This window comes from Strix uralensis, chromosome 6 (genome assembly GCF_047716275.1).
Source record: "Strix uralensis isolate ZFMK-TIS-50842 chromosome 6, bStrUra1, whole genome shotgun sequence".
NCBI lineage: Eukaryota > Metazoa > Chordata > Aves > Strigiformes > Strigidae > Strix > Strix uralensis.
The window spans coordinates 36,977,534-36,993,985 of NC_133977.1; the positions used below are offsets into that span (position 1 = coordinate 36,977,534).

At 38.8% G+C, this 16,452-nt stretch overlaps 1 protein-coding gene and 1 long non-coding RNA gene across 5 annotated transcripts in view; one reads left to right on the forward strand and one right to left on the reverse strand.

Annotated features, from left to right (window-relative positions):
• Positions 1-1,098: 1,098 nt before the first annotated feature.
• LOC141944999 (uncharacterized) lies at positions 1,099-4,288 on the reverse strand. The gene is made up of 2 exons (XR_012629387.1): positions 3,536-4,288; positions 1,099-1,646 (listed from the first exon to the last, which is right to left on the reverse strand). It is a non-coding gene; the product is annotated as an uncharacterized LOC141944999 (long non-coding RNA).
• A 190-nt stretch (positions 4,289-4,478) lies between these two features.
• Positions 4,479-16,452, forward strand: part of SLC35F5 (solute carrier family 35 member F5) — a 38,647-nt gene continuing 26,673 nt past the window's right edge. The window contains exons 1-5 of one of the 4 annotated variants that reach the window (XM_074873702.1): positions 4,479-4,550; positions 7,304-7,374; positions 9,516-9,597; positions 13,406-13,547; positions 14,669-14,812. In XM_074873702.1, the coding sequence (XP_074729803.1) occupies positions 13,413-13,547; positions 14,669-14,812 (279 nt within the window). In that variant the 5' untranslated portion in view covers positions 4,479-4,550; positions 7,304-7,374; positions 9,516-9,597; positions 13,406-13,412. Of the gene's footprint in view, positions 4,551-5,000; positions 5,094-5,235; positions 5,463-7,303; positions 7,375-9,515; positions 9,598-13,405; positions 13,548-14,668; positions 14,813-16,452 lie in introns of those variants that run through there. The other 3 variants (XM_074873704.1, XM_074873703.1, XM_074873706.1) reach the window with 3 other exon arrangements.

Sequence of the window (16,452 nt, forward strand, 5' to 3'; positions counted from 1 at the left end):
TCTTAAATACACAAAAGAGGACTGAGAACAAAATGGAAATTGTAGCCATCACAATCTAACTCATGACGTAACCAAATTTTGATGTTTTAATTTCAGCATCTCAAGAATTGGATCGGGAGCAGGGGAAGGCAGTGAGGATCGTCGAGCAATAGAACTGTTCCCTCAGTCACAAGTGGCTTCAAGCGAAGTGGGACTTAGGACACTTTAAAACTCAAATGGTGCAAAGAAGGTGAACAGCTATTACAAGTTATCTGCTAAGATTATTAACCAGTGGGCTAAAGGAAAGCAAAACAAAGCATCTTCTTTTACGCTACAATACTCTACCTAAATAAATCCTTAACAGCTCATGTTTTACAGTACAACTGGGTTCACAGAAGGGATTAGCCAAGTTCACAGGTCCATCAAAAGGATGCTGTAAACCATTTATTTCTAGAAACTACAAGGATGTGCCATGGAAACAGCTACTCTGTAAGTGCTTTGTTTCCAACACCCTTTTCCCAGGCATGCATTACAAGTCATCATGGAGACACAATTCTGAGCTAGATGGACTTTTGGTCTAACCCATCAGAACAGGGGAAAACTCTGAGGTCATGCATCCTATGCCAAGCCTAGTCCTGAAGACTTAGTCTATATCCTTCCCCTAAGGAGGACAGAAGTTGATAATAACTGTCAGTTTAAATTTCAATAGTTTCTTCTGCTGCTTTGTCTTGATCATCAACATGAACATCTTGTTCATCAAAGATCTGATCCAAATCCTTCTGAAGGAAGCATTTCTCTAAAATAAGTAGATTAAATTCCTTTGTAGAGATCTATTACGAGACCTGCAGAGTATTAAATTTCCTTCTTGGGATCTGATCTATTTAATCCAAATCAGCTATTACACTCTCGTAAGTAGAACATACATAAGCAGAAACTAAATTCTGATTTTCTTTGTAAGTGCAATTTAGCAGTTCTGTAAAATAAAATTGAGGATGTTTTCTCTTATGAAAAATATTACAGTGCTGCTGGGAAGTAGATATAATTTTGTGTTGCCTATAAAAGTGCTATTTATGTAACTAAAATATTCACAGCAAGAAAAATAAATATGCAGTATGTGTATGTTTGCAATATACATACAGTTTTATTACATGTGATACAGGAACTCTAATTCCTAAAAAAGGAACAGTAAAAAAAAAAAGTGAAATCATTCTTATAATAGTTTCTTTCAGAGAAGACACAAGATCATCACGTGAACTGTTACAATAGGAAGCAAATTACTTAGTCAAGAGCTAAAAATACAGGAGTCCTGTGATATTTCTAAGTGTAAAAAGTACAAACTTCTGGGCTTCTGACAGTGTTGATCCATTTTTCTTCAAATGCCTCAGGAACCACAGCATAAGCGCCTCATCCTGTGATGAAGAGAAGCTTGACACTCCACCTTAGGAACTGCAGTTTTCTCCTGTTTGCCTGTCTCAGTCAAAATGTTTAAAATCAAAGCATTAACAAATTGGATTAGGCTGTGTGACTGCATTGAGATGCAAGCTGTACAGCTTCATAAAAAATAAAGAAGAAAACTTACATACAAGAGAGGACATGTGGAGCTACACTCAGAAAGATGGTTTTAATTCACAGTTGGGATTTCATATGCTTTCCACTGTCATAGGAGACTGAAGGAAAAAAGATACAAAATCTGCGCACCTCCAGATATTCTGCCATCCCTAGCACCAGCTACTGCCACTCACTGTGGGACAGCAAACCAAGTTAAGCTTTATTACGCTAGCTCTCAGAGATGAATTCCCCTTTTCCAGAGCTTTTCTATCACTACACGATCAGGTAAGATGGAAGAGGCTGAGAATCTGCTCCTTCCCTGTTGCCTTATTCTCCCTGTTCACAAGATCACATGCAGCTTATTTTTAATCTAAAACATTCACCCTATTTTAATATAAATCATGGATAATTACTTTCAAGATATTATTTACTAAAAGCACTATTAGCTATAAAAAAGTATCATGTGTAGTTTGTCAGAGTACTGTAATCATAACTCTTTGGTTGTCTTCTCAGGTTTCGCCGCTTATTAACTAACTGACCTTGGATAAGCCATATAAGTTTACTGAGTCTCAGTATAAATACTTGGAGCAAAGATGTGCAAGACCTAAGAAAATTAGATGCCGTTAGATGCATACACATTTCTGTAATTACATTTTATATAGTTTTTCTGCTCCTCCAGATACCACAGAAAGCGCCATTTCAAGAGGACTGCTATTTTCCTGCAGCTTTGTCTAAGAAATTTATTTTACTTAATATCTCTTTACAAAGTTGTAAAGTCAAAATTTCATATTAAAGCACCGTATTGCATATTTTGGCAATTTTGGCTTCAAGGCAGAAGACAGTGAGGACAGAAGCACAACAAATCAGTACAGTATCATTTATAATATATACTCAGAATACATTAAAAAAGGACAGTTTGAACCAAGAGCAAATTCACTGCATTTCTTTGCATTGTTTAGAATGAAATGCTTCAGGGTAGGGATTGTATCTTACTACTTTCTAACAACCAGTTTTATGAGGCATGAAGCTTGTTGGATGTCTCTTAGTGCTACTACATGCAAATAAAAATACAGCTATATTAAGAAATGAAGGCTCACCAAAAAAAACCAAACCAGTTTCAGACTAAAAGTTCTGAAGAGGTTTTTCTTTTCTTCTTACGAAGTAACTTTTTTTTTTTTTTATATATATATACAGGAAATCATTCAAGTCCAGCAGTAACACTCACCCAGACATATAAGACATAACATTTTTATATGAGCGATAACACATCTCTTCAATCACTAAATTGTAGGAAGGGTGAAATACCTTATTTCAACAGTTTGTAAGCCTGAATAGCATTTCAATTAACAATCACAGCTGTATCATATGTACCACCTAATTACAATTAAATATCATTTACCTTTCCACTCATCTGTATACATCAGTTACTATTATTTCTAGAAGTTTTTACTTTAAAACTCCCCAAATATGTAATAGTTGAATTTTGCAAAAAGATTCATTTATGTTAGCAGGTGAATACTGAATAATCTGCAACACATTACATATGCCACTGGTTCTCTTTTGGTTGGTACTATGAGCTCAAGTCTTAAATACTAATCAACACTGACTACAAGGAGGTAAAGTGAACTACAGAACTAACACAAACAAGGCCACAACATGATTTTGCAATTTCATCTAAGCCTATGCTAGTTTATTTTAATTGCTATTTCTCAGTAGATTGTAAATTTGCCTCATATTTCCTTTTACAGCTTGGTTAGTAACTTATGCATCTCAAAACTTACAGTAACTGTGCTTTAATGTGTCTTTTATGTCTATACAATTTCACTTTTTTATGCTATTAAGTGTGTTGATAGCAAAGCAGACATCTATTTTGAGAATTTAATTAGTTGCCACTACTTCCCGGTCCTGGGAGATTTTGTATTGCAGAGTGTAAAGATTACAGTAACTATGAAACAAAGATTCCACCATCTCACTGCATTTTAGGACATTTCTCAAGGGTATTGCTCACTTTGGTTTTTCTTTCTTCCCTCTTTTTGACAGAGTAGTTTCAGGCTCCATCCCACTTCCCCATCTCTAGTTCTTCAGTTTGTTCTCTCTTCCCCTGCCTTCTCTGGTTCCTTCATCTTTTGGTTTCCTTTTTTGCCCGTTTCTCTCACTGCTTTGAAAAAGACTATAAACGCTAGACACTGGCTCGTCTCCCCGAAGGAATTCCTCCTCTATCAGAACTATTCTCTGGTCAAAGACGGTCAATCCCGGCGGCACGGCGGGTGCTACTGCTGCAGCCCGCAGCCAGCACTGCTCCCCGGAGCCAGGGATGACCCAAGCCTCTGATGAAAGGAGCAAAACCCCGGCTTGACCGCGCTCTTTCCCAGCCCCGTGGTGACTGTTCGCCATCCTAAGGAGCGGTGACCCCGCGCTCCTCGTCCCCGCCGGTCAGGAGAGCCCCCGGCCGCCGCCCAGCCAGCTCTGGGCAGCACCCCACGGGGCCTGCGGCTGCCCGGACCGAGCAGGGCCCTCTGCTGCCGCCCCTCCGGAGGCCAGCGTGGCGAGCGGCGGCAGGCTCGATGTTTTCATGCCAGACGTGGAGTAACGCTGCCTCCCGCCGCCTCATGGCCCCGGCTGCGGGGCAGCGCAGGCACCAGCACCTCAGGCCCTTGCGCACCGAAACCTCTGGCTCAGTGCCCGGCCAGACAGAAGGGATGGGGAGGCGCCCCCTCCCCAGCCGCCGCGGCCGCTCTCCGGTGCCAGGCCGCGGGGCGGGATCCCCCGCCCGTTGCCGGCGGAGGGACGAGGGGCGGCCGCAGGGGTGGCGAGCGGCCGGCCGAGCGGCTCGATGGGGCCGGCCCGCGGGCGGGGCGGGGCCGGCGCTCGCTCGCGGCCTCGGGGATGGATTCTCGGCGCGCGGCGTAGCTGCTGCCGCTCGCGCACGCCACCATCTTAAGGGGCGGGCGGGAGGGGAGGGGAGGAAGGGAAGCGGGTGGTGCCGCCGCCGGACGGAGCTCCGGGCCCCTTCGCCGCCTCAGGTACCGCCGCCGCCGCGGGGACGGGTCTGCGGCGAGCCCCCGGCGGCTGTGCGCTGCGGGAGGTGGGCCGCGAGTTCCGCGGCTGCTGCCCCCTCAGCCCCGCCGCGCCTGTCAGCCGTCGCCAGGGGTGTCGCGGGCAAGAGGCCTCGCCCGCCCCGTCCTCCGTCCCGCAGGGCTGAGGGGGGGGCGAGACCAGGCCCCGCCTTGCTGCGGGAGGGGAACTTTGCCCCCTCACGTCGCGCGTGGGCGGGGGGCCCGCGCCTGCCCGGGCTGGGCCGGGGAGCGCCGTGGCGACGCGCCCGTGTGTGTGACCCGGCGGTGGTGGGAGGCGGCGTGTGTCGCCCCCTCCCCTCCGTCTGCCGGACCTCGGCTACATCTCACGCGCGTTTGTGTCAGTGGTGTTGGAGAAGGCGCTTTCCTCTCCCCGCTTCAGTCAGCTGAGGGTGCCCGCCCTGCCCGGGGAAGGAGGGGGGGTGTGGAGGGACTGCGCTTTCCCGGGAGCGAGCTGGCAGGTGACGAGCTCTCTGTCCTGCCGCGCCTGAGGTGCGAGGAGTTTCCTGCTTCCCTCTGCTTGGGTTGCGTTTCTCTTTCCCCCTGCGGTCTCCAGTGTTTGTTTTACGTGCGAGTGCAGGACGGATACTCATCCTTCCTCCGCTGTGATCCCCAGGGCTTGAGCCATATTTCTTTCTCCTCAGGCATCCACTTTTTTCTGAGTGTGTTAAGGAGATTTACTCATTTCCTTCTCTTCTTTGTTCCTGCTATTTTTCCCCAAAGATATCTGTCGACAGGAAGGAAGGAAGGAGAAGACCCATTCACTCTGAAAGCACGTTTCTGAATGCGGTGATTTTTGCCCATTTCTAGCATGCCTGGAAGGCTCAGCTTTCAGATTTAAGAGTGACTGTAGTTTCAAAGGTTGCTGTGCTTGTTCTTATCAGAGATCTGTGGCTGTTTATCCAGTGACAAAGCATGATATGTTTAGATCTTGCACTAGACAAGATTAGATGGGTAGCATGTGAAATGGCTGTCACTTGTAATTCTTAGCTAATAGTACATGTATAGCTACTGGTGGCTAAGAGATTGCTCTGTACATGGTAACACCTACGGAGGCCTTGGCAGCTTGAGGTGAAGTTTTTTCTTCTAATGTTTTTGGAAGAGCATAAGAAGGAGGGTAATGTCAGTTCCACTTGTCAACTTTCACTCTGCTAACCTGAAAGTAGTGTGTTTCTAACTCATTGTGGTCATAGATATGCATGTCTAACAGGGTTGTAGTCATGCTGGGATGCTGTATGAATGAACCTGAGGAGTATGTGGTTAGATACTCTGGTAGCTGGTAAAGACTCCAAAGTATGTGGTAGATTAATATTCTGCATCACTATTTCTATATAAGAAACTTTGTTTGAAACTTTTTAATTAATTTTGAGTAAGTGCTGAATAGGAAACTTGTTTCAAGTATTCTTTTATTCCTTAGATACCAGGATCTAGCTGTTCCATGTCAGTTTGATAGTGACTGTTACATAGTGCACTGCCAGATTCCTAAAACGTGTCTTTGTTAAGCTAAATTCTCTTATTTTGGTACTAAAATTAATGTGCTTTCTGTGCAAACTTGGGTTCTGTATAACTTTTTATTTAGCCAGGAAGGGTGGTCTCTACTTGCAGTACTTGGTACTGGCATGAAACACTTGGCTTCAGTTTCTGTATTTGGGTCGTTTGCTTCACTATATTCTGCAGATTCTATGTGAAACTTTACTTGAGTAAAGATTACAGGGCTGTAGTGATGGTAATTGTTATGTTGCATAAGGCTCACCTTTCCATCTCTTCTGAAGATTCTGGCTTTTGCTGTTGTCTCGTGATACCCCTTTAAAGTTGAGTGGAGGTCAGAGTTGTGTTAAACTAACATTGCTTTAATGTACATTTCCAGATTTAAAAGGATGGATGTAAAATGTATGTCAGTTTACTTTCAGGTTTTTTTTGGTTAGAGTCAAAGCAATGTTTCTGTTTATCTTATCTCAGAAGTAATAAAATATGAAATAAGAATCACCTGATGACAGTACATGTTAAACAGGGTGGGGGGGTGGTATCCCAGAACTTGTATTATTGGAGCAGCTGGTATAACTGGAAAAACTAAAACCATTTTTTCTGTGCGCAAACCTTATCTTGGTATGTTGTCTTTCAAATTGTATATGAAATAGTCTTGAGTAAATACAAGGAAGAATTTCAAGTTGACTTGCTTCTGGTTTGTGGCTGAGCTGCTGTTCAGGTTCTCTTGTTATTATGCACTTTTTTGGGGGGGTGTGTGTTTTCTTCATAGAACAGCTAGAAGCAATACTCCTGTTTTGCAGTGATTTGGCAGTTCTTTTACTTGTCTTCCCTAATTGTCAATGCAATAAAAGCTATTTCATATTCTGTGAACTTCATATGATTTTCTCTTTTAGGGTGGAACTTTTAATATGAAAAAATTGATAATCTGCACAAAGAAGTGCTATAGATAAAGATTGCACATTAAGTATCCATGGTGGAGTTATACATCCTGTCCTCAGAAGTCACTTATTGCATGTTGAGCCTGTTAGCTTTAGTGTGATCAGCTACATGAATATACATTGTAGACTACATAGTGAGACCATTTTTTATCTTTTTTTGTGTGTCATAAATTTAAGTGCTGGCTCGGCTTAAATGATCTAGGATACTGGAACATTTTAAAAACAATACAGTGTCATGACAAGGAAATTTAAGTATTTTTTTCATTTTTTTTCCAGAAGATCTTAATGTAACTGGCTGAAAAATGGTTCCTCAAGATGACAGCACCAACTCTAACACTGTTAAAATGGTAAATAAAATTAAGAAAAGAAGACTTAAAAAGATCTCCATGCTATTTGCTGAAAGTTATAATGCTGTTAAGATACGCCTTTTAAATGAATATTCCTTCAAATGTCAGATCTCAACTGGTATATTTAAAGTTACACCATGTGGAAAGCATATTTATTTCATAATAATGGATACAAAAGGGAAACATATGCTGAGGTTTCTGCTGTATTTAATAGAGTAGAATATGGTGTTTAAACCATAATTTCTATTTCAGCCTATATGTCTTCTAGTGGCTTAAATTTATCATAACTCTGTGCACTTGAATTAAATGTTTTGTAATGGTAAAGCCGTGTTCTTAGAGAGAAGTGTCTTGTACAGTTCTCATTTTAGGTGTCAGATGTTATATTAATATGCTAAACTTTTATCCTGAAATGGGTTAATTATTGGTAATAAGCATTGAACAGGGGTCTGTGTGATCAGCTCCAGTCAGGACTACACCCCACAGCAGATCTGGCATGCTGATAGAGGGCAAGCTGTATGTCTTGCATAAGGACTGAATTTAGGTGCAAGTTCTGCACCTGGTTACTTGAGTATAGCCAATATGGATTAAGTAGGGGCTGAAAGTAAGCTACTGAATAGTATCTTTCTCTTAGTGATACTTGGTTTAGTGTGGATGGAGGGAAGAATTTTTATGCATCTTTTTTTTTCTTCCTATTTTTGTTATTGTTCAGTTATTTTGGGTGCATAAATTAAGCGTGCACAAACTGTTCGAGCTTTATATGGATAAAAGTCTTCTGGTTTAAGTCTTGATTATTGGAGGTACTGATCATAATCTCTTAATTAGGTTGGTAGTGTAAGAAATATGACCAGCAGCTACCATTTGTACATGAGGGCACTCATCTAAATAGGTGTTCGGGATCTGCAGTGAGCATAGGCTTTTTTGGTATAGAAGATGGATAACCACATGCCTGTGTCCTAAAACTACATTTTCAATTTTCTTTTGTTTAACCAGCTACAGTCCTTTGGTAAACTGTGTGGTAAAGGGCTTAAACTTGCTGGGTGCTAAGAAGTGTGTAAATCTTGTTGAGTTCAGTGGGGGCTGAATCATAGGCTTGTGTGGTCCCTCCTTTATAGTCTCCCTCTTAATCTCATTTGCAATAGGTGAAAAGCATCAGTTTATAAACTGTAAATAGGCGGCAAAAGTTAAACTTTCAGCCATAATTGATAGGTAATCAATGGCAAAATTTAGGGTAGGTGTTTAGTTTTGCCCTTACTGCTGTTACACGCACTGATTTGTGACACATTAATATAGGGTATGACTCCTGTTGATAGAGGTTATCCTTAAAACAGAGTTTAGCAAGGTTTCACATGAATAAGAAAAGAAAAAAATTCCAGCGCTTTCCAGGCAATAAAACTTTTATTATTCTTGGTTGTCAGTTGCCAGTTTTGTTGTGCCTTCTCTTGAAGTGCCATATACTTGCCAACATCTGGATTTGCAAATAGTTGCAGATTAGATGGGCTTCCAGTTGGTCTAGTATAACAGTTTTTCCAAAGTCCCTTTATGTATAATGTTTTTTCCCCTATATAACAGTTTTAAAGTTGATTTTTATTGAATTGGAGTTTAAAATAAAAAAAAAGTTTTATGTAAGGTTGGGTTTTTTTCTGATAGAGTAATAATACTGTATCAAATTAAGGAAAGATACAGGGCTTCCACAATAAATATTGTGAAGGTGTGTTACCTTTCTAGATTATTTTACGATCAAAGATCTTATATGCTCTTCTGCTACCTTCCTAATTCTAATGTTTAAATTGGTTGCTTAGGCTTAAGAAATAGGGCCTTTCTCTGCATAGCTTAAAAAATTAGAATTTAACATCATCAGGTTCTTCTTTCTCATGTGAACCTCTCATACTCAATGAATAAGGAAGGGATCATGTTCTTTGAAATATCAAAAATAGTAACTGATCCTGTTCTCTTGCAATTCAGTGCTGTCCTGCTAGCATTGTTGATGTGGACCAATTCTTAAGGTTCTGTATCTGTGTGTCCCCAACATTTAGGACTTGAGCTGCAGCAGACACTTGTGGAACTTGAAATTTTAGAAAATGTTTTTCAAACATAAGTGCATAATATACACAAACACACTTTTTTTTCCTTCTTCTTTTTAGGAGACTGTCTTCACTTTGACATGATGTGTGAAGTTTGTTAGTCAGCATTTTTTGTTTGTTTTTTTTACAGTTATTGTGGAAGGTATGTATGAAAAAAGTAAATTCGTTCTTTCTGTGTTCATTTTTATCAGAGCATATTGCCGTCAATGTACAGAAGTCATACAAACAAATGTGTGGAATTGTATTTCGTTACAAGTTCATGAATACTGGTACTTTGTCAATAAGTGGGATAATGTGTTTGTCTAAAACTTCAAAATAGTAGTTTCTATCTGTCTTCGCATTCTGTGTAAAGTTTTACAGGTTTTCATTCTGTCCTAAAACTTTTTATATAAGTTTCAATAGAGTTCTATTTTTCCGCTGAATGTTATCGGCATTTTAGTATTGCTGCTTTGTAATTTTTTTAGTGAACTACTGGCCTGAAGGTGCATCGTGCAGCACGATGAAGACTTTGCAGTCACCCTTTCTTGTTAAGCTTTTTTCCTTGTTATGAAAGAACCAAGAAAGGGCTATATTAAGCAGGCAGAAATGTTAAACAGACACTTTGTAGTCAGATGGGAAAGTAATAGCTGCTATTACTGTAACATATAAAAAACTTCAAGACGTAAGTATGGGCTCTTTAACTAGAATTTTAAAATCTACTTATCATAGGTAGAAAAGAAATGGTGCAATATGTACTTATACTCTGAATAATTTCATATGTAACCTCTTATCTAAGAAGTACTAGATATTCTATTATCCTTTACTTCCTTTCTGCTGAGGTATCTTAAAGTAAGGGATTTGTACAAGCCTAATGTAGACAAGTTGAGTACAATATTAAGGAACTACGGACCATAAACAATATTTGTGCATGATCTTCTGGCACAGTGTATATGTGCTGTGGGCTTTGAAGCAGTTTGTGGTGAGAACAGAAGAGCTAGGGATGCGAGCATCTAATGTAGAGGTGTCAGATTGATCAGGCTACTGCGATTCCTGTCTGCAGCTGCCTCTCCCCCTCCTACCTGCAGCACGTAACTGGTGGAAGGCTGGACTGGTTTCCATTTCTGGTATACCAGAAATGTGTTCATGTGTCACACTGTAGCCTGACAAGGAATGAGATTTCTTCCTTCTAGCTCCTTTGGAACTCTTTTATGCCCAGCTTCCATTTTCCTGTGTATTATGCAAACACATGACCAATTTGTAGGCTATATATAATGTAACTTACTAATAGCCTACAAGCCATCATATTCATAATAAAATGAAGGCAGTTTGTAGAGTATAATATTTAGTATCTATTAGACCAATTCATAATAACTGAAAAAACACTTATAAGCTTTCAAGTGTGAAAACCTTTCTGTTAGCTTACTCAAGTTTAAGATAATATCCCTATTTATTCTCTCCTTGAGAACAAATATTTTCTCCTTTATTCCGTTTCAAATAAAAACTGCAATTCCTTGCTGAGCCTTTCATGACTTTGCCCCTCTCTACTTACAGACTTCTGATTTCTTTTGTCAATCCCACCATTTTATCAGAAAAGCAGAACAATTATCCAGAACTCATGCCCACACATGGAATATATCAGCATAGCTCTAGTGGTATAATTATACTTGAGGTACTCTGCCTGTTGATTTTTCTTTGGAAAGAGGCCCTTTGAGAAACGGAGGAAAAAGTGTCAAGATTTGAACATGGCAGAGGCTGTATTGCAGAGGTGAGGTATGAGTCAAAGGCAGGAAACAGTGTAGTGATCTCAAATTCACTTGTGCATATCCAGGCATTTAAATCATTAATCTGAGGAATAGGCTAGTCTGGAAAAAAGAAATGTAGCTTCCTCACTGAAGACATTGTGGCACTGTCTCTTTCATAAATTATTTGTAAATAGTGAAAAGACAGTGTTTGTATGTTGGCATGTGTGGAAAAAACAAAGTGTAATTTAAATTCACTGAACTATATTAGCAAAGCAGATCACCTCTATATGCTGGGAGAGTCAGGAGCTGTTCCATAAAGGTGAATTACATTTAAGTTCCTTGAGGAGCTCTCTCAAAAGAATTGTGAGTGTTTGAGTTTATGGTGATAAATAGTAAGGTATGTTATGTAATCTGTAGCAAATTAACTCCTAATAAATTGGTTCTTAAACTATATACATAAACAAGTTAATGTTAATCATAGAACTACCATATCCATATCTTACTGAGGTTCATTAGAGAGTATGTAAAAGATTCTAGTACAAGTAGACCGATGAATGAGACATTCTGTCACTTGTATTTGAAGCTTTTTAATCATAAAATTGAAGGTTTTCCTAAATTTAGGTCTTCTGATGGGCAGTCATAGAGCTGTATCACAGATCTGAATCCCCTTCTAGCAGCATTAGTGGATATAAGAGCACAGGTAGGTCTGGTATGCTCATGATCAGCACTTGTTTGGAGTAGGTCCAGTGGATCTTGTAATTTTTTTGAGTTAAAACACAAGCAACATTTAAAAGCTTGTTTGCCTTGCCTTTCTTATTTTTTTGGAAAGTATTTTAGTGATCTCTTAACTTTAGTGTTTTCAGTAATGTTAATACTTATTTTTAGTGAAAGTTGTGCAAAGTCAAGCCTTCTAAAGTCACTGTGTACCACTTTTTTGGCCAACCCAAACAGAATCAGTTCTGTTCTGTTGTGTTTATTCTGTGCATTGAATAAAGCAGAAGTACTCTGCCAACTGAAGGAAAAAGAAGGATGGTCATGATCTGTTTACACACTGCTGTAGTGCTTATCACCTGCATAAATGTTAGTGTTTTAACTGCAAATAAGTCTTCTTCCTAATATGAATTTTTGCAGCTCGAGCTGTATCTTCAGAATTTTCTGTTCAGTGGTATATTCTTACTCTTCCAGTATGTAAAAGCAGTTGGCTATGTGCATTTAAACACAGGTGTGCTTTTCTGATAAGTCACTAGAATAGCTTAAATTGACACTGTTCAATTACTACCTTGAACAAAGACTTCTAGGAGCTGTGAGGTGTGTCTAGCAAAAAGGAAGATAGGTTTGTGTGTGTCAAAATCCAAACCTATTTATGCTATAATTTCAGACAAGTCTGCATGACTTTTGTACTAGATGACAAGCTTGAAGCTAGTTTATTGCTGAGGTTTTGGTTTATTGGGGTATGAAGTGTTTTTAATTGCTTATTCCTGTGTGTAACAAACCGTGACACAATCGAAATCATTATCAATGTTTTGGGGTTTTTTTAAATAGGCAGAGCTTTCTGTTGTGCATATTGTATGCTTACCCTTAGTTTTGATAGGTTTTCGCTAGAAATGGTGCCTGCCTGTATTTCATAAATTAGCAAATGTATAAATTTTTTGAGTTCAAGTGCACATGTAATCTAACTTGGTAAGTTTACAATTAAGTATTCTTTGTTTTGTTTTGTTTTTTTCCTTTAATAACATTATGCTTTGAGGGATCATAATTTACCCAAATGTGTTGCTGTGTCTTCAGAAATATTTGTTGAATGCTTAAATTTAAACATGTTTCTGACTACCTTTAGTAGAATTGTATTTGACACAACTCATCAAACTAATTTTTGCTATTAGCTTAGAGTACCTGAATTTACCCAAATGTAGTGGTTTCAAATTTTGCAGAATTTGTAGCGTAGAAATTCCAAAAAGGCATTGTATGTTTTACCAACTTTTGCTTACTTCGGTGGTAGAACAGTTGATAAATTCTTGAAAAGTTGAGATTTACTTTCTAATTGCCCCTAATGTCTCTGAAAATCTCATGCCAGATCTCGCAAAGATTTGCTTTTTAACAAACATAAGCATGTATTTCCTGGCATATTGGGTCCATTTCATATATGTGAAACACTTGCCCCCACTGTTTGTTTGTTTGTTTTGTCACTGTTTGTAATCCTTTGGATTTTATTTCTTTATCAATCTTGAATAGGTTACAAATGGTGTGGGTTTTTATCATGAATCGAATGAGCTCCCAGAGCAGTTCATCCACTCAGCGTAGGCGAATGGCTCTAGGAATTGTTATTCTTCTCCTCGTTGATGTGATATGGGTTGCCTCTTCAGAACTCACTTCTGTAAGTATTGTTTCATACATCTTAAAAGAAAAATAAAAGCCTATTTAAGAGAATATGCAGCAGAAACATGGTCACTCAAACACTCAGCAGGTGTTCTAGTGTAATGTTTAACCACCTTTTCAGCAAGGGGGAGACTATATCCTTTGGCTTAGTGAACTAACCTGTATCCACTAAAAGTTACAAACAAGCTCAACTCGGTAACTGTTGCTTTCAAGACAGAAGCTGTTATTGATGAATTTAAAATTAAACAACATAAACTCATAACTATGTACTGTAATTAGGGAGTTCATTTTGTTTATTGCCATATTGATTAAAGTAATGCTCATGTTTCCTGAGAAGTAGTAAATGAGCTGTAACATTGCAGGTGGTGTGGTAGAATATAGTTCAGGACATCTGGAAGTCTAGGACCAAAGGGCTCAGGTCATGGAGTTTAAGCCCTATAATTGCAAACAAGTTTGTCATAATCTAGTTCATATATTCACCATCTTGAGACTGATCTGGTATTTACTTGATGTCAAGTTTTAGTACTTAAAACAGAGCTTTAGCAATGGAAATTGAGTTTTTAATAAATTCTTGTCAAATTCAGGTTTCTTGAACCATCGTTATGTTCTATATCAGTTTTGAAACTAAGCATATAAAAATGTGCTTACATTGGTATTAATAAAAAGTTTTTTCCAATGAGCTGGTGGAATCACTTGATACTGAAATATTAATCAAAGTCATCTTCTCTATTTTGGGATTACTATGCTATTGCTTATAATATTAAAGTCTTTCGTTTAGAAAAGATCTGTATGTAAATGTATTTTCAGTCCTATTTGAGTTCGGTGGCATATCAATACTTTGCTTGGTTAGATACAAGTATTAAGCAGCTTTTCTCCGGAGGCATTTTATCTTACAAAATGGCTCAGTGCCTTCTTGTTGGCATTTAAGATAGCTTGGGAGAGGGTACCCCCAGAATAGGTAGGGCCACTTGTGTCTTTTGGTCATACATGCCAATACTCACAGCACTGTCATTTTGGGAACCAGACTGTTCTGGACTATATACTTAAACCTGTCCATTCATTTTGTGAATTCTCACCTAGTTGGTAATTTTGGATACTACAATTATTTTCTTTCCACAGTATGTTTTCACAAAGTACAACAAACCTTTTTTCAGTACATTTGCAAAAACGTCCATGTTTGTTCTATACCTCTTGGGATTTATTGTTTGGAAACCATGGAGGCAACAGTGTACCCGTGGGTTTCGTGGAAGGCATGCAGCTTTTGTAAGTATTTTAACTCTGTAAATGTTTTGATATTTGTTGAAGTTTGTACAGAAAAAACTTAAAATGGGGACTCGAGAAAAGCCAAGTTTACACATTTGTGAAATAGTGCTTTCAGAAAAGCTGTTATAAACTGAATCACAGCACAGGAAGACACAGCAATCATAATAGTAGTCTTGTGAGAGGAAGAAAAGAAAGGAAAAAGCAATATGAACTGTGTCAGGAATCATAAGAAATGCTCTCCTGGGCCAGGCCATTGCCCATCTAGCCTGGGATTTTATGTTCCACAGCTGCAGAGGATAATTCTTTTTAAGAAGAGCTTATCGGCTTCACCACTGTTGGCTAGTGGTTCCCTTTTACTTCCCCAGCATCTGTAACTGATGAAATCAGTATTTGAACTTTGTAATTGATTTTTATTACTGACTCTTTTTGTCTCTAACAGAACTATGAACTGTTTGCTAAGAGGTTTTGAGTTTTTTAAAGTTATATTTAGGAAAGGTGGTAGAATTATGTTTTTGTTGTTGTTAATACTGTGTTTTTATAGCCTTTATGCACGACTGACCTTCTTTTGCCCATTCTAGAACTAGGCATAGTTTGTGCTAGAGCCTAAAATTATTGTCGTGTTAGAGAAATACATACTTTTTTCCAAGGAAATTAAGAGATGCTGGGAAGAACGCTGTTCTGTGCCAGTGTTTCAGAATGCTGAACAGCAGGACTCAGGAAGCAGTAAGGCATTTGGCCTGATATTAATCTCACATTAAAATAACAGAAAATGTGATCCAAGAACACACTGTTAATCAACATGTCTTTATAGAAAATAGCTTGTATGAAAGGAACTGACTTCAGTTCTTTTGGATATATTAGACTTCACTGATAGTGACAGTTGTAGGTATAACATATTTAAACTGAAATGTTACATGACATTAAGCCAAATTATTTTTATTTTAAAAAACCCAGACCATCACAAAAAAAACAAAACCCAAAAAACTAAACCTTTTTTTTTAAAAAAATAATCTTGTGTTAAACACATAGAACATTTAGAGTTGGCTGATATCTTGAAGTAATTTTTGCTAGACCAGACTTTAATACCAAGTGTCTGTGCATAGCGTGGCACGTGTTAGACTTGATGCTGCTCAGGGTCTTCATAAGATAATCTGGAAATAACCTACAGCTACAGTAATGCATTGCAGTCATGACAAATAAGAATGATGAAGGTGCTAAAGGATGATTAGTTGTACAGAGCAATTATACTGACCAAAATTACTAATCTGAGCAGATGAGTAGAATAAGGGACTCTTGCCTAGTGTGAATGGTAGTGGTTATATTGACAAACTCATGCAGTGCTATGTCAAGCAAGAGATAATATGAACTCATATGAACTGGACAGCAATGAGTAAGAGTGCTCAATCTGTTGCATTTTGTGTGTGGCACTCATGGCATCACTACTGGAATCTCATTATTTTTACTTTCTAATCCTGTAAAAAATAATTTTTTAAATAATTTGTAGGAAATATGCCAACATTAAAAGTAATGGCTATTTCAAAAGAACACTGCAAAGACAGGACTGTAGTGTACAGTTAGAAGATTTATTTGTTTTCACCTAAGGCGTTTAGTTAAATATTCATCTATATAATTATTACAAG